This window comes from Coffea arabica, chromosome 3c, assembly GCF_036785885.1.
Source record: "Coffea arabica cultivar ET-39 chromosome 3c, Coffea Arabica ET-39 HiFi, whole genome shotgun sequence".
Lineage (NCBI taxonomy): Eukaryota > Viridiplantae > Streptophyta > Magnoliopsida > Gentianales > Rubiaceae > Coffea > Coffea arabica.
The window spans coordinates 1,419,099-1,444,132 of NC_092314.1; the positions used below are offsets into that span (position 1 = coordinate 1,419,099).

A 25,034-nucleotide genomic window follows, 5' to 3' on the forward strand; every position below is an offset into this window, starting at 1 on the left:
TTTACGTTGTTCATCGGAACCGTCAACTACTGAACACTGATTTGCTACATTCTTTCCATAGTGATCTTCGGCATGTACAACAACAATTCTTTTTGGATTCATGAAAATCTTAAAGAGGCTGGATTTGAAGTGGGATTGCAATATTGCATCCACATTTCTATTTCGCCATTACGTAATTAAGGATCAGAGATGTTAGGCCCTTGATACGTCTAACATCATTGGATTTATTTACCCACTCTCAACTTTGTATCTTGTAGATTTATGCTTAATCAGGAATCATGATGCAAGAGCAGGTTGGAATGTGTATTTGTGCCTATCTTATTTTAGTTGGTTTTGGCTCTTATCATCTTTACGAGTCACAAGCAATATTCTACCTTAATACTATGTCCACAAGAATTCTACCTTAATAATAACTCCTGCAATCTATGTCCACAAGAATTTTATCTTAATGCTACTAGAACTCATGCACCCTTTGCCTCGACCTTCAAGTCTGCAGGGTTTCCATGGTTAGCTCTTGGCCACATCTTCCCATTCTGCGAACTCTCCAAACAACTCTCAAATAGAAGAAAATTCAAAGTACACTTCTGTTCTACAGCCATCAATCTGAGTTTCATGAAGAAAAAATTTTGCTGAAGAGATGTCTGCTCCAGCTCATCAAATAGAATTTTAGTGGAACTTCATCTGCCAGAATTGCCTGAACTTCCTCCGCACTATCACACAACAAAAAAACCTACCATCCCATCTCGCATCAATCCTCATGGGTTCTTTTCAAAATGCGAAGCCCAGCTTCAGGAAACCCTCAACTGTTTGAACCCTGATTTGCTAATATATGACATGACAGCTTCCAAACATGGGCGCCAAAACTGGCTGCTATAAATAATATCCCTTGTCTTCACTGTGTAACTTCTGGGGCTGCATCCTTGTCCTTATACTATCATCTGCACGCTTATGGAATCAACACTGATACTTCTCCATTTTAGGCACTTTCTCTGACGGACTATGAAAGAAAGAAAATGAAAGCCGTGGTTGAATACAATAGAGATGCTGAGGAAGTAGTTGCATGATGTTTTGAACTGTCTTCTGAGTTTTTTATGATCAAAAGTAGCAGAGAAGTTGATGAGAAATATCTTGATTACCTGTCTATCTTTTGTGGGAAAAATATGGTAACCATAGGTCCACTTATTCAAGAATCAAAGCTCAGTACTGAGGATAATGATCATGTGGGTATCATCAAATTTCTGAACAAGAAAGATCAATCTTCTGTAGCTGTTGTCTCTTTTGGGATTGAGTGTTTCTTCTCTAGTGAAGAAAGGGAAGAAATAGCATATGGGCTAGACCTCAGCAATGTTAACTTTATCTGGGCTCACAGATTTCCTGCAGGGAATGAAATTTGTCGTATTGAAGGAGTATTGCCTGGGGATTTGCTGAAGGGGTGAAAGAAAGAGGGATTTTGTGGATGGACGGGCACCTCAGGCTAAAACTTCTTGAGCATAATTGATAAGGAATGGATTGTAGACTCTTGCAAGTTACACCTTATGGCATGCTAGGCTTTTTGTCAAACCATTAGTGATTTTGGGCCTCGGCCTATTTTCCACAACCCATTAATTTTCTTATCAAACAAAAATTAAAAAAATCACTCTCTCCTTTTTTTTTTTAAATAAATTTTAAGTTGTATATGATATTAACTCATGCAATTTGGTAAAACCTAAATTAAGTGCTACAAATATATATATTTTTTATTCTCAGTGTGCCTGTGCTGATGTATAGTTCAGTGGAAAAAAAAAAAAACAAATTTCGTTGCCCAACTGCAGTTTGCATTCTGTTAAGAGATTTTAAGGCTTATTTTTGTACCATAAGCAACCATGACAAGCCTCAATCAACCACTCCTCCATTACATATTAGAACCGTATTCCACATATGGGTCCTAATTAAATTGTCAGTGATGTGCATCAGATATGAATAAAGAAAACTTGCATTGTCTTCTTTTATGTGTTTACGTACCTTACTCCATGTGATGAACTGATGATGATGGGATCTAACTTAACTCGTCCCTTCATTTCTTTTTTAAGGTCAATTTCATTCATGCCATTCAAATTGTGTCCATGTTTCAATCAAGCCTAATAAGATAACCTCTTAATTTGTTATCTCAAAAAAACCTGTTAATTTGTTATCTCAAGCCCTCTTTAAAAAAAAAAAATTTTCCCCTGAATGATGATATATGGACATTTTACCTTCCAATTGGAAGTTTTAGTCAAGGACGCCTTAAGCTTGATAAAAGAAGAAAGAAAACCTACTTGTTAAAGGGGAGGCTTGGCTTCAAAGATTACCCATTACAATATTTCAGAGCAAGTGACAAATGACAACTTAACAAGAAAAATGCCACTAAATTGGAATATATATTTTCTTCTATATATATATATATATATTAAAGTTGCGAATGAGTCGAGTAGAGTCGAACCGAGCCTTGACTTAGTTTTATAAAATTCATACTCGAATTTGAGATCGAGTTTAAAAATAAAAATTAATTATTTTATTTTTAAAAAATAAATAAAATAATATTTTTTAATAAATAATAAAATATTAGGGATATATTATGTAATTTTACTATTAAAATAAAAAATATATACTTTAGCTCATGATTAAAATAAAATAAAATAAAAAAAAAATATATATATATATACTAGAACTCGCGAATCTAACAAATTTAATATTTTTAAAATCGAGTTCAATTTAGCCAGCTTGAATTCAATGTTAATCGAAATCGAATCGAATATTGACCGGCGAGCGGTTGGATTTGTTTACTGCCCTAATATATACATAGCTAAGAGAGAAACATGTGGTGTATGTGGTTTGTCGTAAAAGTCGCAAGTCCCGAGTGCATGGAAACGACCGCATTTTTTGCTTTGTTGCTTCAAGGCTCCCACACTTTCAATTCCTCGAAGTCCATGATACACACCTATTGGGCATTGGCTTTCTTGACTAAAGCGATGCAACTTTAGTCTTTATACAAAGCCATCCCCTTGGCTCCCTCCCATAAACTAGTACTACTACTATTTGCTTTGCTGTGGACCTTAGTGAATAATTAAACAAAAAATATTTAAATTTCAAAACGCGGCTCCCATCTGAAGGTGTTTAATTAGATGTCATGATTCTTGACGACTGAGGAGGCAAAATATATATTTGATGATGCAACCACTACGAGATTTTGGTTAATTAATTTGGTCCCCCAAAAGAATCTCTATGACCATTAGTAGCCAACAGATGGAGACCACGTATTCGCCAATGCCCTCTTTCCTATTCTTTTGTTATTACAAGGGTTAATCACATTTTATCCCCTTAAAGAATATCCTATCTTTCAGTTTACCCCCTAACCTTTAATTTTGCTCACTTAACCCCCTTTAGGACAAAATTGCCCTTGTATTATTTTGACTTTTCATTTACCTTGTTTTCCTTTCTTTTATTTCATTTATTTCTTTCTTCTTTATTTAATTCTTTCTCTTTCCCACAAAAATCTTCACCTTAACGATTGAAATTAAAAAAGAAAAATTGCAGATATTTATCTTCTCCTTAAATGATTAAAAAAAATATTCAAATCACTTTTCTAAATATACAATTTTTTTAGTCTTTCAATTCTTTTAATTTTGGGTTTTCCTCTTTCCTTTCTAGTTTCTCATTTTATTCTTAAAAAAATATCATAATAACAAAAGAATCTCTATGACCATTATTAGCCAACAGATGGAGACCTCGTATTCGCCAATGCCCTCTTTCCTATTCTTTTGTTATTATAACGAAACCTCACTACTTACACTCTATAACAAATGCTGCTTGGCAAAATTTTTAACTAAGTAGTTTTTTACTATCTTCCAATGGTAAATCTGTAATTGAATAAGCATTTCCTTGAAAAGCAGCTAGCACTAGACAAGATGAACTGCAATTTTTTTTGAGGGAATTGCCCGGCTGCTTATGAGAATTGAGAATGATGTGATAAATCAAGAAATGGAATATCAATGGCAAAAGGGACAGCACTTAGTGAAATTGAATGCAGTAGGACATTGCATGGAACCTAGAAAGAAAGTCTCTTATCTCTTTCCTAGGGTGGTTTTGTTTAGAGTGGGAGCAGCAGGCAAAAATCCTGACGGATTGAAAAAAATTGGGACCAATATATTTTACTTTTAACTCAAACATTAAAGTTATTGGTTTTTTCTTTTTTTAACTCCTGTTTTGTGGTCAAAAACTCAAATCTAAAGTTTACTGTTAACTTTTTGGCTCATTGGCATACAATGAAAGTACAAAAAAAAAAAAAAAAAAAAAAAAACACTTCGGCTCCTCTATTGAATACATGATTTAAGAAGTTGGGTTACATTTATTATACAACTGTGGTTAATGCAAAATTAGTTTCAAGTTCCACAATGATCAGTAATTAACCCAAAAAAAAAAAAAAAAAGTTTTTCCAAATCTGCGATCAAGACGTAGGAAACTCTTCTGCATGTTCCTGGAAGTGGAGTACGAAACCCCACTATAATTTTGTATTGCTCTTCGTATCATGGCCTAAAATAATAGTACCATAATTTTAAATACATTGTTACTATGTATATATATATATATATATTTTTAATCATTTTTTATCTCATATATATATATATATATATATATTAAATCTCCATAACATATTTTTCTACAAAATAAAAAAAAAAAAAACCATCCAAACAAGCTGATAGTTGTCACAAGGAATGCTAGTGCCCGCCCCGCGGTCGGTTATTCTTGCAATGAAACGAGGCAGACCAATCCAAACCAGAACCCTTTTTCAACTTCCATAGCTCAGGTGTAAAAGAAAAAAATTATTCAAACAAAGCGCGTCCATGAGACTACTATACATTTTAAGGCCATTCCAGCCTACTCGTCTCACTCATTTAGCCGTCTAAAAGAAAGACAAACAAACATCATAAAGCCAAGCAAGAAAAAGGAAAAGCAAACACATCCCCCCCACAACCACAGCTCCGCAAGAGTAAGAAGAAAGACTTCAAGATATCAGAAAACCAAACCACATTCTTGAAACCGGAAGGAAACCAGCTAAGATCTCTCCATTGAAGATCAAAAAAATGATTGAAGATCGCGGCCGCGGCCCTCCGCATGGTATTCTGTTGGCGGCGGTGGTGGTGGTGGTGCTAGCAGTCCCTATGCTTGTAGGAGATCAAGGTGAAGCTATCACCGAGTTCATAGCCGATCTTCTGAGCCCAGTTGGACTTTTACTCCTCCCCATCATCCTCCTCCTCACCATCCAGTTCCTCTCTTCAGAAAGTGGCTCCTTCATTTCTAGCATCTTTTCTACTGGAGAGCCTAACACCATCCACCGGGTTAGTGGTTCTCCGGTAGGCGTTGCTCTCTTTCTTGTACTCATACTGTTCCTTCTCTACAACCGCGTTTCCATCTTTGGAGGTGATGATGATTCAGGAGAATGAACAATCAGCTGGGAGGGGCTTGTCCGTGCTTCAACTAGATCAAGTGATTTACTACTACTTATTAGTATTTTAATCTGCTACTGCTATGCTTTCTTGCTTACGTTTGTTCTTTTTTTTTTTTAATCTTTCATTAATTTTTGTCTGGTAACTGGTAAGGGTATACGTAAACAGTACTACTGTATGGACGGACGTAGAGAAAACTTTGCTGTATGAAAATTGAGGCTTGCACATTGCGATATACCGCGAGCTGCGGATATTGTTATTATTATTGCCAATTTATGTCCATTTGTACTGCATTGTGAATATGGCCGGTATCAATGTGACAAAATCACTCTTGCTTAATCCATTGTTGTTTTTAAGATTTTATCAATCGTACAGGAAGGAGGTATATTATTATTATTATTATTACTATGGGCCGGCATAGACCCGACGATTGGCTGTCGGCAATTCCGGCCGGTGGCCGGTGTTCATATTGCTCTCTTCAATTGGCTGTCTTCTTCACTTCTACAACGCATTAATTTAGGTTTTTTGCACGTTGATTTTGACTTCTATTTTTATGTGGTTTTCGAAGAATTGTGGTGCAAAGTCAGAAGAAGTGGGATGACTCTGCAGTTACTGACAAATGGAAATTTAGATATTTTTCATATTACCAAACAAAACAATATGACTCTGCAAAGTAGAAAAGTTTCTTCATGCCTTCTTCACATGCCCTTTCTTTTTTTTTTTTTTTTGGTCACAACGATAACAGTTATATAACATTCACATGCACAATTTACACACTTTCCGGCCATTTTGACATCCCTATAAACGAATAGCTAGTTTGGGAGTTTAGGATAGAAAAGAAACCTTAAGTTGTGAAAGAAAAGAAAGGATGTGAAAAAAAGAAGAAAAAAATTTGATGTTGTTTGATAACTTAAAGAAAAAATGGAAAGATTTTGGATATATATTTATATATTAAAAATTTGTTCAATAACCATTTAAGGACACAATTGATATTTAAATAAAAAAATTTTAGCCACTCTTCCACTTTCCGTCCAAATCAGGCCAAAACGGGCAGAAATTTTTTCTCTACTGTAGCCTACAAATGGATCGACCATATCGGCCCATTTCCCTTCTTTTTTTTTTGGCATAAAAAATCTCCCAATCTGTCACTCTCTTTTCTTTTGTGGCCAAATCCTTCCTCCCAAACGCACTATAAGTCAGACTGGGACCAATTCGGGGATGCGCACAACAACTATTAGTAGTATTACCTGTGGTTGCAAAGTGTTTGGAAGACGTCAACAATTCAACAACCGTGAAGGTTAAAACGAATGCAGCTGCCTCGTAATTGTGAGACTATTAGAGAAGTGTAAAAGAACAGAACTTGAATGGCTGATATTTGTGTTAGAGAAACAAAAGCTTCACATACATACATGGTGCCCTGTTGGGGAGAGGCTAATTATTAGTTCATTCATAGTACATCTAGCAGTCCCCCCAATAATTTCTTCCTTGCTACGAAACAATTTCCATGGACCATTTACTAATTTCTGTCTGCTGGGGCCTTCATTGCCCGCATGAGCATGAAGAATGATTAAAGCGAGTACCAACATATACTGCCAGGAGTAAAACAAACTAGGAGTACGCTTGTCAGCCGGCACATGCATGTGGGGATATCTTCTGCTTTTACGTTTGGGAATGGAGGTGTAAAACTAATCCCCACAAGAGTACTGAGCTAGAGTCAGAATGGCCAGTAAACTTGAAATAAACGCAGGTGGGGTGGGGGGGGGGGTGGCGGAGGATAACTAAGTCAAACTGTACAATCAATGACCCACACACTGGGGTCTTATGCAGAGCCAAGAACCAGTAATCATAAGTATCAAGCAGCATCTGCTAAGGCGTTTACATATAACCTGTACGAAAGATGATTCTTATGCCATACACAAACCACAAGAAACTCAAAAGCCTGGATGGACGCCTGAAGGGAACTTGGAGCATAAATGGTGAGTTTTCAGCTGTGATGATAGTCAAAGGATACGAGACCCAGACCACCGCGAAGGAAGGCAAAGAAATTCATGACTATAGAGACAAGCATATCATGAATTACCTAGAACACAACGAATTGCATAACCAGGAAGCTCTGCTGCCGATATCATTTTATTATAAAGTGAACTACGGGTTTGCTACAACTGTCACTCCATCCAGTATAGTTTTTCACTATGCAATAATGCAGGTAATTTCTAAACAAATTATTTATACAACTGATAAGAATAGCACTACTAGGTGACCTGGACGCACGAAACCATCTTCTGCAGTTTTGAGATCAAACAGTGATGGAGCAATGGATCAACTACCCCACCAACTATATCTTGGTCCGTCAAACAAATGTCATGCAATATCACGCCATCTACTCCAAGCTGAAATCAGCGCAACAAAGAAGCAAAGCCGAGTTAGATTCCCAGCTGGAAATTCGACAGCCTTCAACGGCCAACAAGAATCTGCATGTCAAGTTGTACAGGAACCTTAACATGCAAAATCACCATGAGTCTATATAATTTCTTACTGATTAACAAAGTATGAGATTACATAAATCACAGGCAATAGCACAAAACTTAGAGAACCATCATATGATGAAAAGCAGCAAAGGGCAAGTAGTCAACAATTCAACACTAAATGAGATTTAATTGAACGCATGTCAAAGGTATGTTTCTAGTGGAATTGAAAAGGTATAAATAAAGTCAAATGGACTGACATCAATATTTTTCAAAGCCATCAATATCCCTATGTGCCAACCTAACCTAAACTTTTGAAAGGAATGTCATGACAAGCCTGAAAATGGAATTCCATGACAGATGCATCTCTAAACTGGAGATACGTTTTACAGATATGGGAAAGTTCTGTTCACCTATTACTTCCTATATTTGGCAGGGATGAACCAGCAATCATTCAGTGGGCCTATATGTATACAACACGAAAACTGCTTTGCACAAAAGAGAGAGAGGGGCGGTGGGGAGAAGGGGGGGTAGGGACAGCTAAAAGAATGAAAAAGAAGGAAAACAAGGATACACAAAAAAAGGGAAATAGTATTTGACAGTAAAAAGATATAATGATTTACACCTCCTCAATGTAGAAATTGATGTTTATACACTAAATTATCTCTCAAGGATGGGAACTTGGCAGTACAGAGAAAAACATGAGACCACATAGGATATCAATAATGTTTACTAGACAAGGCAATCATCCATATTATTACTCACAAAATTGCAGTACGAATACAGTAAGTCAAAAAACTAGTTGAGAATTACGACATAGTAGACAAGAGATTAACGAAACTTCCATCTAAAACTGACTCTCACTGTACAACAAACAGAAGGGTCTATACTGCATTTCATCACCGCTGCATATTTCATTACATATTGAGAAGTACAGCACATTACTCCAACTTCAAGAAGCACATCACTGCCTAAAAGACGGAGCTCAATATGGTAAGTGTTAAATCTTTCTTTGTGTGATTGTAATGGTAAATTAAATTATTCAAGGATGAAATAAAACCATGCAGAAGCTAAATCTACCAGTACCCTCAAAGTTGAGTATGATAGTGACAGCTCGCAAATCCTAACTTCATTAGTTTCCTTAAAGAGAAAATCTAATTTCCAAACAGGCAACACTAATAAGCTTCATTCAGAAGCTTCAATGCTCATTCATTTATACAAATCAAATACTATTTATCAAATAATAAGAGGGGAAACACAGAATCTAATCCCATTAGCAACAGCAATTAATATTGTATCCCTACAAAGTCCTTTTTTATTAAAAATGCAATGAAGAACTGCACAGCAAAAGTAACAACTGGCTAAATCAAACATAAAGAATGTGTCTCTTATAAAATAGAAGAAATTTACCAATTTTCAGGCAACTCCAAACTCTTGTAGCCTGTCACAGTGAGGAGTTGGATAGTTTCTGTTCCATTGACGCCTCTGGAGTTCTATATGGCAATAGCGGCCAAGCATATTTTTGTAATCCCTAATCACACTAACTTCAATGTTTTCTCGTCCAGGACTGCCCATTGGATATTTATGATCAAACTCCGATGACCTAACAAAATACTCTACTCCATGTTTTTCTGTTTCCTTTCTGAACTGATAGGTGTAGTTCTTTTGTAAAGAATACTCAGGTTCCGAAAATGGAAGATACGCGAGCAATATGATTAGCAAAAATGGCAGCAACTGAAGTAGCAGCATGAGATTAGGCCCATTTCCACCTAAATCTCCTCTTTGCTGACCGCCTGCGCTTCTGGTTCGGTAAACATGAGCTGTCCTGAACATGTCATTCTGACCAAAAAAGGCCCTAAAAATCTCATCTGGATCAAAATCATCTTCATAAATGCCATACCCAGTTGTTCTTCTCCGCCGTCTCACATTATACTGCTGATTATGCTCAAATTCCTCAACCAAACCAGTTTCATCATACTGTCTCCTCGAGTCATCCTCACTCAAACACTTAAACGCCTTGCTAACCTTCTTAAATGCATCCTCTGAACCTGGAGCCTTATTCTTATCAGGATGAACCTTCAATGACAGTTTCTTGTATGCCTTCTTAATCTCCTCAACCGAACAATTCTTCTCCACACCAAGAACTGCATAATAGTCCTTCTTACTCTTTATCTTCTTAACCAATTGGACATGCTCTTCCGTATAAGTCCTCTCCCCGTTTGAAACCGCATCAACCTTAACCCCACCCTCCTCATTTCTCACATGATTGCTGCTCGACACAGTACTTGAAGGACTAGCAGACGACGAATCAAGATCCTCACAAGCAGCCAACAGGTCGTCCACCGATAAAGAGTGATTTAATCGCTGCGCAATCTTGATAAATTTTAGGGCCCTTTGCTTATTCCCTGACGCAATTGCCTCGTTGGCAATGCCAATGCACCTTAAAGCCTCATCTTTATTCCCATCCATTATGACCTTGAAAAACCCACTTCAAAATTCAACAATTTAACTCAAGATACGGCCATTAAATTCAACCCCAATGTTCTCTCCTTTTCTTCTGATCCAAAACCTAACTATCCAAGAGCTAATTTTGACCCCTTCACAGAAAAATCAGGATCTTATGGTAAGTAAGACATCAAATTAACCTGATCAACGAAATTTTTGAAAAAAAAAAATCAAAAGAATTCCCATTTACTAAAGCAGGTACAACTCCTACATGTTCATGATAAAGGGTAAAGGGTAGATAAAACTAGGGCGGCTTTCAAAAGTCACGAATGAAACTTTGATAATGAACATGTAATATGGATTATACAATAAAGTAAATAAAAGAAAAGAAGTGAAGTTACTCACTTTGCACAGAGGAAATCGCGAGTTTTTAAGGCCGACCCAGAGGAAAATTGGGGAAGATGGGGCTCTTGAGAGGGGGAAGTTTTGATCTTTGTGTCAAAAAATATATATAAATAGAAAAGGTAAGTGGTGAAAGCAGCCAGTTTTTCTTGACTGATAGTGTATTTGTTAGATACCAAATTTTTTTTTAATAATATTTTTTTAAAATCATAAACACATTTTTTTAATTTGTTTTTTTATATTTTTAATTATATTTTTAGTATACATGTGTCACATCACAAAAGTGTTATAATAACTATTTTAAATAATATACTATCCAAACAAATCATTTCCTAATTTTTTTTGAGTTTATTTTCTAATTTAAAACGGTTTGTTAGTAATGGTAACATTTTCATTTTTCCTGTTTATTGGTGCCCGAGGAAAAAGAGGCAATAAAAATTACTTGCTAGATTAAACAACATTTGTTTGGAGCAGGGGAATGATCAAGGAAGGAAAGAGACGGGGAGAGGTTTCCCTACATTATGAAAATGTCCCCGACCAATTCTCTTTTGCACCTCATAAAACTTTTTATTATTCACACTATTTTTTATAGTTAGCAAATATATAATACTTGGAAACATACCTCTTTGAAAGATTTCATTCTTTCGCCTCGGACAAAACTGTTTCTCCTTTTCCTTAGGAGCTTCCACTTCCACACCTACATTCATCCAAAAATTTGAAGACTTATGGCAGTAACCATTTTGGAGAATGTAAAAGTTGTTCTATTATACTTGCTTATTTCCCATCTTCGTTTCTTGTTTTTGGTTGACACCTTGCGTCAAGCATGGCATGGAAGTGCTTGTGCAATGCCATCATTTTCCCTTTGCTTCTTAAAGGTCTACTTGTTAAATGTGTGAACGAGTGTCCTGATTAAGGCCATGTGCGTTCTTTCTGAAAAGGTAGTTATAGATCCGAATATACTCCTTAACCCTAAATAGAACACAAGGACAGTAGTTTTCCATTCATGGTTGCTGTGTCAAAATTTTAGAACCATCAAACATGAGGGTGAAACGTCAATAATGGTAGTTTGGTGTGGGAATATTGTCAGGTGTCCCTCAAAAATATTGAAAGGTGACAGAACTTGTGCACTTCAAGACCATCTCGAGCCACCTACACAGATGATGATGATGATTGATGATGCATTGTTCCATCTCAGAACAAAGAAACTATATCAGAAAGATACAAAAATTGCATGAAACAGATCTGACTTGCAATACTTTGATAGCAAATCAGTTCTCTTCGTCAGAGTCAAAAGATTGTCTTCGTCGTAAAGATTCTATTAAATCTGATGACTTCTCTCCTCGAGTAACAGCATTGGTGCGAGACTTGAGCTTAGGCACGCTCATAGCACTGAGTGGTGGTGTTGATGCACCCTGGTTAACTTGCTTGAGCACGGCCTGAGCCCTGGTTGCAGCTACTGCACTTGCCATGGCTGAAGACACCTTTGAATGGCTATGTAGAGGCTCTTGTGAGGGACCAGATCTTGCTATCCTAGGATCACCGGGCGATTGATAGGTTTCTGATCTCTGTCTCGTTGCAATAGCTTCAGCGGCTGCTGACTTGGCCTTCACCGTTTCATATTTTTCCATGTCATAAGTAAGCTCCTTCTGAAGCTGCTTATCAGCTACCAAAATCTCATCAATCTCATTCTTGTAGTCCTTGAGAAGGACCCGGAGGCATTCCATAAGGGTACCAATCAGAGGACTATTTTTACTCTCCAGTAACCGTTTCAACTCTATGAAAATGGGGACAGTATTTTGAATTAGGCCTTTTTTAACGGCTTGTGTAATAGCTCTTCCCTTAGCAACAGCTGCTGATCCTCCGCCCTCACCTCCATCTTCTTCCAGCTCCGCTGAGTCAGATGATGATGCACGGATGGATGGAATTCGGATCTCCTTGCTGCATAGAATTTGAAATGCATCCTATCCCCCAATAGTGCAAATTCAGGTGAAGGACGAGTTTCAAAAATATGTGAAGAAAACAAAGAAGTTAACCAACACAACAGTGCTTTTCTAAGTTCAGGCAGCTTTGGGAATTGATGACTTAAGGTATGGAAAGCAGAAAGGTAAACCAAAAGAAAACTTTAATTAATGGTGTGGGTACAGTTGAAAAAATGGTCTAATTCAAATAACCTAGCTTCAAAAACAGCATATCCGAAATACACGTAGAGAGCAGTTTAGAGAAATCATTACCTGCAAAACTGACTGTCCAGTAATATCCTCAAGATTCAGCATACCATCAGATGCAGCAGCAAGAATTTCTGCACAAACCTTTGCAAAGGTGGCTAGAAGGTGTTCTGGAGCCATTTGCTTTAGCAAAGTGACATAAACATACATCCTTTTAGACCTTGATTGGTCGTCATTACCTCTTGAAAATAGAGATTCCCTGGTTATTTAATGTTTACAGATTTACTCTCCAAGTCTCAAAGGATTAAAGCATCCTTACCGTATACAAAACACCTGGTTTTCACTTTTTGAGTTCTGGGGATTACTTCGTCCGGTGTGGGCATTGCAGTCATTAAGAACAAAAATGGCTTCTACAAAGCTATTGTAAGCTAGAAGTGGTGCCTTAACTGCAGAAACACAAGAAATGAAAGTCAGACTCCATTGATGATATGTTGCAGTAAGCATCAACAAATTATAAAGCCGGTCTAACCTTTCAAAATGTTTCCGAAGAGGAAACCAGCTAATTGCCTTATTTTATCTGATTCATCAACAAGGGATAACAGAAACCGAAGGAAAAGCACTCCTCGCCACTTCACATAATCCCTCTGAACATGATAAGAAGTCAAACAACAAAATCCAAAAGGTGAGAAAAAGGGAAAAAGGAAGAGAAGCATAATGGCCGGAATGCAGTATATGTTCCCAGTTGATCTTGAGAAACGAAAGATCACCTGTAATAGCCTGGCAAGCAGGACAAACGTTTGCCTTCTAACTAGTTCACATGGGTCACGTAGACACTTGGTAATTGTTGTCATGTAACTGTTGGTGTGAAAATCATATGGAGCACATTGATTAAATTTTCAGAAAATCAGTTCTTATTCATGTGGAAATGGACTTGGATATAAGTACTAAACCTCACCAGTCAACCAATGCAGTATGTCGTACACAGAAATCTGCCATCATCACAACTATATTATTGCGAAGAGCTGCACAATCACTCTTTTCAAGCTCCTAAGCCATAATAAGCATTAAGAGTAAGGTGGTTGCAGAGAATATACCAGTACTAGTCAAAGAATTGTTAATGTAGAAAATCACAAGAAGGTAGAAGTAAGCTAGTCCTGTTAAAACTCTTTCGGAATAATGATCAGGACTGCAAACAAAGGAATAAGAGCAAAGTCATATCCTCTCACTTTTACTTTTGGAATCTTTGAAAAGCTGTACTCGATGTGAACAAAGTGTGATGTTCCCAAATTAGTGAAGATAAAAAAGCTATCGTCACCTAATGGGTTTATGACACATCCATTCAGTCACAGCATTGTCTTTAAATCTAGAAGAAACTTCTATTCACTTAGTTTCTCTTTGCATTGAGGATTTAAGGCTTCTAAGGAAACAGTAAAAGGATTAAATCCACGAGAAAACCATACCTGCACAAAAAGAGGAATATAGCTCTTAGCCAGTTTTCCATCAGCAAGACAGATCTTGCCCATTGTTAGCCATGCTTGAATGTACAAAGAAGGTGCTACCTCCTTTACAGAAAATGCAGGCCCCACTGATATCTTAGATTTTGTATCAGAATTTCCAGAGGTGATAATGGTATGTAAAACTGCAACTATTGCCTTTAAATCAGCTGAAGGACAAATGATTACTAAAGAACCAATCGTATAAACTGCAGTAATTGCCTGTAACAATAATTTACTCATGGATGCTGTTACTGCTTTTCCATGCCTAGTGCCACCACTATGTGGTGTAAGAAAGGTGTTTTTGTTTTTATTAGAATCCTGTGAGATATACATGTCTAGTACATGGGAGGCTTTAGAAAGAAGTTGATGCACCCATTTTATGACAAGGGAATCTGCCTCCTCTGGGTTTAAGGCCTTACGCTTGCAAAGAGTTCTGAGTGCCTTTACATGAGCATTAACCTGTCAAAGTTTGAAAGCTGCTTAGACATGTGCCAAAGATGTCATACAGCAACCGGAGAATAAAGAACATGCAACTCATTGTTTTCCAAGCCAAGGCAGGTAAGGGATAAAAATAAGCATATGAACCACATTTATGCAGCTTTCTGGCCTTCCATACATACTCTTTTTGACAGTGAATGAAACCTAATTGACTGAAAATGCTCATGCTTTATTGTAGTGAAACTATCAAGAAGATTATCGATAAATATCAAAAGTCTTCTTTGGATGTGCCGTTTAATTAACCAAGTAAAATCTCATGTCTTTTACAACTCTTGAGGCCATTCAACAGAAAAATTTAGGACAGGAAATGCATTTTAAAGAATAGAAGACAATACTGATGGAATTCATAGAACAAAATACAGTAGTGTTTGATAGATACCTCAGTTGAATGCATGTTGAACTCCTCAAGTCGCTTGAGAAAGTTATGAGCTAGATCAGCAGCAGGTTCAGGAGGCAGCTTCACAGAAACATTAGAGATTGTTTGCAAGAGGAAGACACGGTCCCCTGCCCAAGCAACCGAATTAGGTTCTATGTCCATTTCCTCATTGCCATCTCTTTTTTCGTGTGGGCTCCTAAGCTCACCAGCAGGTTCATACTTGTCCACGAGCTGCCAATGATGATGGAGGAATTCCCACTCCACCTCCTTTGGAAGGAATGCTGACACCTCTGATAACAGAAGCCAGGCACCTGGAGGTGCTGTCCACTTCTCGATTGGCATAGAATGACTCAACCACAGGGATTCAGATGCCCTTATGATATTCTGGAGGGCTGTAGCAATCTTGGGTTTGAGCCTTTTTTTCTTTCCTAAGCTTGTACAGATCTTCTTCACCCAAGAAGTCACCTCTGCATCACAAGTCTCTTTTAGTATACACAAAACTCCCTCAGGACATAACAACTCAATTTCTCTATCCAAAATCCTTGACTTTCCATTTGACTTATCCGTGAAAGAATGATGATGGGATGTGGTATCTGATGGAACCTTAGATACTCGATCAAGAACAAGTTCTGAAAACAGGCTCTCACATTCTTCTTGGATGCTAGATTCATTGTCAGCTATTAAAGGTGGAACAGAATGTAGCCACTCTTTAGTTACGTTTGTATCACAGAATAATCTAAAGGCCTACACAGCAATACACATGTCAAGATATGATTGAGGAATTACAAATCCAGCTAATTCAATGTGCAGTAAAGAAAATGCATCTGAAACTATTATAGCATCCAAGGAAGAAAAGGATTAATACAGCCAATAACAACTTGGGAGAAAAGAGTGGCAGAATAGTTTGCTTTGTGCGAGGCATGCAGTACCAATGGTTGCAAAATGCTTTACCCTGGGGCTTTATCTTTTATCATATCTCATTGGAAGGGAAATCTAAAGAATAAATCACAAAAAGGTGCTTTAGGAACTGCAAAATCATGCACGTGAATATGGATAACTGAAAAGGCATTTCAGGCATGTTAATCTGACAAATTGTATTTGCAAATCTAGGTTACAGAGCAAAGTATGCAATTGGATTCTTCCTAGACAACAACTTTAGATAAGCAAAACAAATAAAATAAAGATCAATAAAATATATTTTCAGGGTAAGCTAATGAACCTCTGAAAGAGCTGATATTGCTGCTTTCCGTATACTAACAAGGGGGTCAGAACAAGCCATGCCCACGATCTTCAGCAATTCTCCATCAAGAGCACCTCTTAAAAGTACTGTTAACTTGGAGATCAGAAAAAGAGCCGCCTTCCTGACTGCAGCCTTCTCATCCATACACCGTTTCAGCAAGAGATCATTCATCCTACATTTCGTGCTACTCAAGCCCTCATTCCCAAACCCCATCACTTCCTTCAACAATGCCCTGCTCCTATTATTCCCAGAGAAAAATCCTACAACTTGAGCTAAATTGGTTAAGGCCCTCGCTTTAATCCCAGCAGTAACATCTGAGCAACGCTCAATTAATGCCTCCAAACAAGTCAAACCCCACAAGTTCTCAACTTTATCACCTGAATCCAATCCCAAGGGGTCTCTCAATGTCGTCATCAACATAAGAATTAGGTCAACGGACAGAAGCCTAAATTGACCTTTTCCTTGGCTCATCTTGACTACATAATGTGTAAATTCAACTTGATCCTCAAACGCCAAAACTTTAACAATCTCCATAATAGATTCCACAGCCAAAGCCCTTGGCTCAGCCTTTTCCGGGGCCTTATGCACCAAGTACTTGGGCAAATTGACAACTGCTTTCTTAATCTGACTCGAATGGTTAGCCAATCTCATCATTCTATTCACCACAAACTGCAATCCAAAACCTTTAGCCTGTGATTTAGGAAGAAACATCAAAGGTGTCAAACACTTCAAAACTTCAGCTGCAGAAACTGTCTGATCCCCATGCTCAGCTTTAAGCACTTCACTCAAAATCTGAGAACTCAGCTCGCATAACTTTTCATAACTCCCTGAACTCCTACAAACCTCAACTGCCACAACAGGAATCTCAGCCACTGTCTGAACCAAACTCCTCAAACTATCCGGAAACCTATCCAAATGAACCAAGCCCAACACTGATTCCAACCTCTCCAGAACACTAAAAAACACCCTCGCCTCAATAACTCCCTCTTCACCGTCATTTTCACTCTCTTCCACCTGTTTTCCCTTATTTTTCCCCACCCCTAGCCTCCCTCCACCGCGCTTTTTTCTACCCCGATTGTCACCCCCAGGACCGTCATTAGAAACCAGAGATGGGTTCTTGAAAGCCCAACGAATCGACCGCAACAGTGACACAAAAGCCATGGGAGTGAACAGAGTTAAAACAGGAGAATTAGGGGATAAAAGCAAAGAAAGGTAAACATTTGAGGCTAAAAGGGAAAGAGTACTTCTTGTGGGTCCGGTAGAATCCATGAGGGAGGAAATGGAACTGGTTAATGAAGTTAAAGAGAGGTTTCTTGAAGAAATTTCAGCATAAAAAGATTCAAGATCTGTTGAATCATTGGTTCTGAGTGTGTAATCCAGAAGGGTTTGAAGGTCCTTGAGAGAAATTGCTGAAAGGGGATTTTGGGCTTCCAGTTCTGCAAGAATTCTGTTGATGGATTCTTCATCCATGGTTGAATTGATCGACTTTGGGCTCTGGAGATTGAAGGGTTCTGCTGCTCTATCTATTACTGAGGTCCATGGCTCGGTCGTTCTTCAAGATTGCAACTTTCATCTTCATTTCTAGGCTGAGGGCTTCAAATTTTTTGGCTTTCCCGCTCTAACATTGGGATAAATACTGCTCCATACAACATTAACAACGCCTTTTCGTAGCGTCTAAAGTACTCTAGACAGCGCTTACTTAGAGGCACGGTTTCAAGCTTCTGAGCTGCCTTTTTGGGTCTCGAATGTACTCTAGAAAGCGCTTAGTTACCAGCACGGTTTCATTCTCAGGAGCGGGAGGAACAAGGGATATACTAGAGTCTCTTTTTACGTTACTACGCTACTTGCTGCATGGGCTTAAAAGTTCTACTTGGAATTGGATCTAGCTTTCCCGGGGAAAAATAATTTATACCTGAAAATTATTTTGATGACAAAATTTTATATGCAAAAATACTAGAGTAATTTATACAGACAATACATACACTATCATAATTAGTTATATGATATATCTGTAAAATTTGAATTTCAAATTTATATTCGAATTATGTATCGGACATTCATTGATAAAAGTATATGGACTCTCAGTATATAGAAGATAATCTAAAATATTATACTCCACTTTTGTAAAGTTCCTTTGAAGAATGATTTAGGAAATAAACACTGGTTATGTAAAACAAATAGCATTTCATGGCATGCAAGATTTACATATATTCCTAGTTTAGGTCAATTAGAGAGTTGCAATGTCCATGGCCTGATTTCACAGCTAAACAAATAGCACCACCGTTGAGAATTGATCCTTTCAACTCCGGAAATTTTCAGAAGGATTCGAAAAATATCGAGCAATAATGAAAACTATTTAGCTATATTTTCTTTTGGTTAACTATATTTTCTTTTGGTTGCAGAATGTGGATCACAACATGAACCATAAGATTACGCAAATCTAGAGTTTATAAGCAACAACATACAGCTTATTACATGGAATGTGAGTTTAGAACCAACAATCTGCAACTTCTCCTCTCCATGCTACATTTTCTATATTGAGCACTTTTTGTGTTTCTCAACCCAAACACACACACACACACACACACGCAAGGGCAAAAGAAAAAAGGTTGGTACGTCTGGTAGGTATACACCTCCTCATTAAATGCAATTACTCACCTCATTACAAAGCCTGGGATTCGTCCTTAGCACTATATATACTGCTAATAATATGATTAACATCTGTAAGTGAATGAGAAAAACATCTCATAAATATCTCACTCTCTTTCCTTTTCCTAAATCGTGCTTATTCTCATAGAGTCTTCATTATTTTGACTCCAAGCCTTTGATTTGACGAAAGAATTAACCAGGTTCAACCAGTGTCTCTACTGGAGGCAAGCCTGATGAGGATACTGACGCTGGACTGCAAGAAAATGCTCCAGCTGAATCCTATTCACTAGCAAATTATCTGCCATAACAGAGACAGCAAAGCTGCTAGATGTTTGGCCAAACATCCTTCCAATTTATTTTATTTTGTAAGTGCTTCCACTTTGAGGGTATATAAATTAATAAACCCCCTTATTGTGGTTTGCATATTTTCAAAATGGAAGCAGATATTTTGGTTGTAAACGGCTGACTGGGATATAAACCTTCTAGCTAGTAATGATACGATATTCCTCTCTAGTTTTTGACTAAAGCGTGCTTAACTGGGTATGATATCTATCTGGCTTGGAACTTTTCACTTATCTTGAACAATCGAGTCATTAACGTTCTCTTCCTACCCAAGCATATAATTTTGAGTCTTTGACGAACTTACACACAGAAATGTCCAACATCCCTATAATATTAGGCTACATGACAATGATGTTGGCTAATACTTGTATGCTGTAGCCATCTTTTGGCTTCTTTTTACAAGTATCATGATCCAACCTTGAAAATAAAACTGTATATGCCGATAAAATTAAGTGACATTGAAATCCAAAACTGTAATGCAAATAAAGCTACACGACTGACTTTTGCTATCAACTGACTATATCTACTTGCCATATCGCCCCTATGAGATGAGATGTATGCCTTACTCGGCCGCACCTAAAAATCGAAGTGTATCCCTGCAAGACTCAGAAATGATGCAATATGTGTACGGTCTACAGACAGATTAAGGAACGCAAAAAGTCCAATAAACATATTATAGAAAATATTGGATTGTATTCTTTCCTTGATACAGCTCACCACCAGCTGGTATAGACAGGGAAAACCATTTATTACACGCATGCATAATACTTAAAGGAAGTCAAGGAATGTCTCGCAACAACACAAACATAAAACAAAGCAGTCGAAACATGACTGGATTAAGAAAACAAAGTCTTCTGGAAAATTCCCTTAGACCAAACTAGGTTTGGTTGCCCGATATCCAGGGTTATTAATGGTTTCTGCATGATAAGCTTCACAGGAAGTGTATCATTCTTGGAGCATCTGCATCTTCTGGATTCGCAGCCTCACTGGGATTACCGCCATAGTCGCCGGTAGATGGAAAAAGAGGCGGCGGCTGCTCCATGTAAAGCTCCACATGATGATCAGCAGCAGTAGTGCAGCCTCTGCCCTGACTGAACACCGATGGCTCTGGTCCAGCTAGGTTCAGCTCATGGCGAGGAACCCAATATGGTCCTCCTCTACTGGCTAACACAACCTCCATCAATGGAGATGGCGGATTGCCCCCGTGCAAAATGGGGTACGTCGCCAGACTTGGATGAAAATGAGGTCTGCCAACAGAAGGATATATAATAAATTTTCTTCATAATTATATGCTTAATTATATCAAAATACTAGTTGTAATTACAGACATGCATATATTGATGTACGAACATTTAGTAGCAGTATCGGTTAACACTCAACAGTAGGTATTAAATACGTGGAATTCATTAAAAAAAACATGGATTTGAATGACGGATCATGCGATAACAAGAAAAAGGTTTTGACTCATTTGGATATCGATCTCGGACATGCATTTAGTTAATCATGTAACAAGCTGGCAGAATATTTAACTTGCTACTAAAAAAAAAAAGAGTAGAACTTACCCAATGGGGACAAGAGCAGCAGGGGGCCTATAGTTGACGACATTGTTGGCAAGGCCAATTGCAGCATCATTAATATTGCTTGCATGGAGAGGGGTGGAGGGTGGTGCCAGCCGTGCTAGTGTCAAGGGGAAATAGTTATGCTGGGGGACACCGACGTCGGGGAAACCAACGTTGCTGCTATTGCCTGCATGTTCATGACATGTTCGAACAAACATCTTGTTTTTTTTTTTTTAAGGATTAATAAAATGAAAATAAACCTTTTGTTTTTGCCGAAAGAAGAACTTACCTCCAACTTGGAGTGCCCCTGTTGGCCTGCCAAATGTAGAAGAATGATATCAATAGTTCAATATAGTATATGCTAAGCGAATTTCATGTCTCTCTCTATCATGGGAATAAAATTCCGGGTTAATTATATGTCAATTTATTTGCTGGCCCTCCTTGAAATTATATGTCAATTTAGTGGAGACGCTTAAGTTCAATTTGGCATTGAAATAGTTCAGATGCATACAGGCCTAAAATTTGAAATATATTTTGAAGAATAAAAAATGTTAACTTAGAAGTAATAAGCTTGAAAAGCACTCACCCCCCCCCCCCCTCCCCACAACAAAACTCTTCACAAACTATATCTAACTTCAACAAGTAACTGTATCTTAACATCTCTGAGAAAAATGAAGAAGGTATGTAAACGAAGATTTCAACGTCAAATGCTTAATTTTTGATAGAAAAGGAAAAGGAAAGGATCAAAATCTTAAAGGCAGGAAGCTCTTCAGTAAAGTGTTCACCTGTAAACTCGTAAAGGCCATGCATCATCATTTTCGTCGGGCCCTGGGCAGTGAGGATGCCCATGTAGACACTGAAAAAAGCTTTGGTTCTGGTGCTCCTGCTCCTGCTCCTGCTCCTGGTCATGGAGAATTCAAGCACTACAGTTAGCAATCGCTGAAGTATAATGCATAAGATGTATGATTATTATCGTCTAGTGATTGGCATTTTTTTTTAAGTATCTAAGCTGGAAATCTGAACAGCAAAGTTGCTCACATTCTTTCTTTGTACTAAGGGGTACAGAACCTCTACATGTCTACTAAAGCAGCATGGCCATGCAACTGAATTACTAGAGTAAATTTGCCTGGCTTTAATTATCTGTATAAATTTACTCTGAATTAACATAGCAAGAATTATTATATATAGTTCTATTGTTAGCATATATAAACGGATGTCACAGTAAAATTGCTCTTAAATTATGGCTATATCTTCTGTGTTAATTGCCGATAACGGCACTGCCAGTCATCTTCACTGGATTTGCAACAGCTACCATTATCATTAAACCATTCTAGTTTGTAGGACAAAGCACAAGCAATAGTCCATATAGGGCTAAACCTATCTAGTTTTTGCTTCCTATCTGTCTTGGGTTTCAAAAAATTTTCCCTTGCATTCTCCTGGCCTTCGTCTGTACTGCCTGTTCTTACAAGTCACAAGCCTAATCTAGCGGATAGCAAATTATTTGACGTTAATTGTACTCTTCACCTTAGTACAACATGAACTGAAAAAAAGATTTAAAGACATAGAAGTGGTATTACCGCATCTGCATTGCTGGTCTCCTCATCACTCTCTTCAGCAATGACATCAAGCATAGGATCTTCATCAATGGTATCAAGCCCAGGAGCTTCCATGCAGTACAACCAATCGCTGGTTTCCATCGACCTGCAGTTGGGGCACTGCATTGCACCCCTGGCGTTAAACTCGCATCCAATGCATGCTGCAAGAGACAAACAAAAAATTGTTAAGTTAAAACAACAAGTTTAAATCACTTGCAGGTAGAAAAAAGAAGTAGAATTAACAAAAAAAATAATAATAAAAGGAGGAAGAGATTATGGTAAAAGTTATGATGCCACTAACATGAGATCAGGAAAAACTAGACATGTACACAGGACATTTTTTGTTTGCTCACTCTCTTCTGAGAGGTATTCATGGATTCTCAAACTTAAACGGCTTATATATCACCAGTTCACCACCAGTTTAAGCCGAAATATTCTTATGACTTTGTAAAGAACAAAAGTTGATACATAAAATATTTTTTTAGAGATCAAGCAAAATAAAATATTTACAACAGTGTGGACTCGCCAATTTGCCCATTGAATCAATTGTACGTACTTATTATTCCTTTACTTATTTGGGTAGCTGACACCTGCTAGTTCTAGTAGAAAAGTCACAATTGTTTGTGGACATGAAATTCTGGATGGGGAAAAAGATAATACGGTCTGATCTTCAACAAATCATAAAAGGACTCTTTTTATTCCCCAACAGAAGAATCACCAAAACCCTCTTTTAAATATGATGCAGACAAGAAAAGAAAGCAGTACAAGTTTCGAACTCCTATGTATGATAACATAACAAAACCTACCTTTGAGCTTAATTCTAAGTGAAAGTACCTATGACCTATCCAAGAATTATTCTATACACTAAACTGGATTTTGTAATGCCAGTAAATAATTGTAAAAGCTACATGAGGAATTACTGATTTAGATGTATGTAAGACGGGGCAAAGTTGTCTTCCCCTCTTCTTGCTTTGATGTGAATTCAGATTTATATATGTAAACCAAAAATTTCGATCCACTTGTAAGGTAAATTATACCATTTACCATTGAAGTTTTTTTTTTTTTTTTTTTTTTTTTTGGTTTTAACTATACACTGGCCGGTATGCTTAATCTTGCCCACAAGTTCTTCGAAAAATCGGAAATAACCAATTGAAGTATTTTTTTTCCACAACAAAAATTAATTCATTAGATGAAAAAATGGCACGAATATTATCCGAGGAATGTGGCTAAGCATATGAAATTCTCTATCCGGGGAAAAGATAATATAGTCAATCAGGCAATAAGTATTCATACTATATGCCCCGGTATAGAAAAATCGTCAAAACCCTTTTTATCTTTAAGATGTTATAAAGTAAAAATATAAACCGATATACCCTTGGGATTGAATATAAGAGAGTATCTACCCCCAAGTTCTTTTAATTGATGGACTTCATTAGTTTTTGTTATAAGTAATTAAAGAACTGTAAAAATTGCACCCACAAATCAGAGAAGAAAATGGAATAAAAGATTTATAACCAAGTATAATGGTGCAAAATCGTCTCCCCTTATCTTGCTTTCATGTAAATTCAGATTCATTTAGGTAGACAGAATTTCTTGAGAGGTGATCTATGCCATTTGACGTTGTATTGTCTTTTCCCCCCGCTAGATAGAACAAGGATAACCCATTAAACAAAAAAAAAAAAATTTTAAAAAAGGTCATAAACTCAAATCAGACAGAAAAACACCAAAGAGAAAGGAAGCATCCGAGATCAAAGAATCCTTCTAAGAGAGACAGGTACGAACACTGAATATAAATCAAAGGACAAACAAAAAGAAAAGATAGAGAGAAAGAGCGAGATAGCTATACGTAACTTGTAGGGTGAAAAAACTTATAAGACCAAGACTTTGGACAATTCAATCTCAGGCAATCACGTACGTATGGAGATAATCAATAATCAAGCAAATGAAAAGAGCAACATTAATTAGGAAATCCACTTAAAACCTACACAAATGAAATGAGTGGCCACATTTCAGCTTAGCAATGGCTCGGGAGTTGTTGTCGACCACGTCCCCCAAGCAAATTGAACACTCTCCGATGAATGGAGTTTCCTGTGCAGCAGAAGAAACTTGACTTCTGGAAGCCATAACTCTTAATCTCACAGGCACTTGTTGCTCCCACTCTACACAGTGTATCTTAACAGATATTAGACCCAATAATATTTGCTTGTATATATAGAGATTAGCAGGTTCATGAACTATTTTATTCCTTGTCAAGTGTATCCACCTGGGCTTCGGTGTAGAATGGCTCCTTGTCATAAATGATTCTGTTAATATGGAAAGTAAATAATAATGGTTACCATA

At 37.4% G+C, this 25,034-nt stretch overlaps 3 protein-coding genes and 1 long non-coding RNA gene across 6 annotated transcripts; 1 reads left to right on the plus strand and 3 right to left on the minus strand.

Annotated features, from left to right (window-relative positions):
• Positions 1-279: 279 nt before the first annotated feature.
• LOC140037490 (uncharacterized) lies at positions 280-1,519 on the minus strand. Its single transcript, XR_011841377.1, has 2 exons — positions 1,137-1,519; positions 280-997 (listed from the first exon to the last, which is right to left on the minus strand). It is a non-coding gene; the product is annotated as an uncharacterized lncRNA (long non-coding RNA).
• Positions 1,520-4,825: 3,306 nt separating this feature from the next.
• Positions 4,826-5,801, plus strand: LOC113733949 (uncharacterized). The gene has a single exon (XM_027260201.2). It carries the CDS (start codon positions 5,100-5,102, stop codon positions 5,457-5,459), a length of 360 nt encoding a protein of 119 aa, XP_027116002.1. The 5' UTR covers positions 4,826-5,099; the 3' UTR covers positions 5,460-5,801.
• Positions 5,802-7,557: 1,756 nt separating this feature from the next.
• Positions 7,558-10,909, minus strand: LOC113733950 (chaperone protein dnaJ 49). 3 transcript variants are annotated; one of them, XM_027260203.2, is made up of 3 exons: positions 10,778-10,909; positions 9,338-10,524; positions 7,558-7,852 (listed from the first exon to the last, which is right to left on the minus strand). In XM_027260203.2, the coding sequence occupies exon 2, from the start codon at positions 10,394-10,396 to the stop codon at positions 9,344-9,346; it is 1,053 nt and encodes a 350-aa protein (XP_027116004.1). In that variant the 5' UTR covers positions 10,397-10,524; positions 10,778-10,909; the 3' UTR covers positions 7,558-7,852; positions 9,338-9,343. The 3 variants fall into 3 exon arrangements, with proteins under 3 accessions (XP_027116004.1, XP_027116006.1, XP_027116007.1); XM_027260205.2 differs by having other exon boundaries at positions 7,558-7,933; XM_027260206.2 differs by having other exon boundaries at positions 7,751-7,957.
• Positions 10,910-11,819: 910 nt separating this feature from the next.
• LOC113733951 (condensin-2 complex subunit CAP-D3-like) lies at positions 11,820-18,162 on the minus strand. Its single transcript, XM_027260207.2, has 9 exons — positions 16,529-18,162; positions 15,313-16,053; positions 14,400-14,894; positions 13,895-13,986; positions 13,707-13,794; positions 13,469-13,583; positions 13,259-13,385; positions 13,006-13,180; positions 11,820-12,735 (listed from the first exon to the last, which is right to left on the minus strand). Exons 1-9 carry the CDS (start codon positions 18,017-18,019, stop codon positions 12,043-12,045), a joined length of 4,017 nt encoding a protein of 1,338 aa, XP_027116008.1. The 5' UTR covers positions 18,020-18,162; the 3' UTR covers positions 11,820-12,042.
• Positions 18,163-25,034: the final 6,872 nt, after the last annotated feature.

Coding starts and splice junctions, on each gene's coding strand:
- LOC113733951 (XM_027260207.2), bottom strand. CDS start 18,019: ATGGATGAAGAATCCATCAACAGAATTCTTGCAGAACTGGAAGCCCAA. Junction 13,795..13,894: donor CATACTGCATTGGTTGACTG/GTGAGGTTTAGT, acceptor TCACACCAACAG/TTACATGACAACAATTACCA. Junction 13,181..13,258: donor AACCAGGTGTTTTGTATACG/GTAAGGATGCTT, acceptor TCTATTTTCAAG/AGGTAATGACGACCAATCAA.
- LOC113733949 (XM_027260201.2), top strand. CDS start 5,100: ATGATTGAAGATCGCGGCCGCGGCCCTCCGCATGGTATTCTGTTGGCG.
- LOC113733950 (XM_027260203.2), bottom strand. CDS start 10,396: ATGGATGGGAATAAAGATGAGGCTTTAAGGTGCATTGGCATTGCCAAC.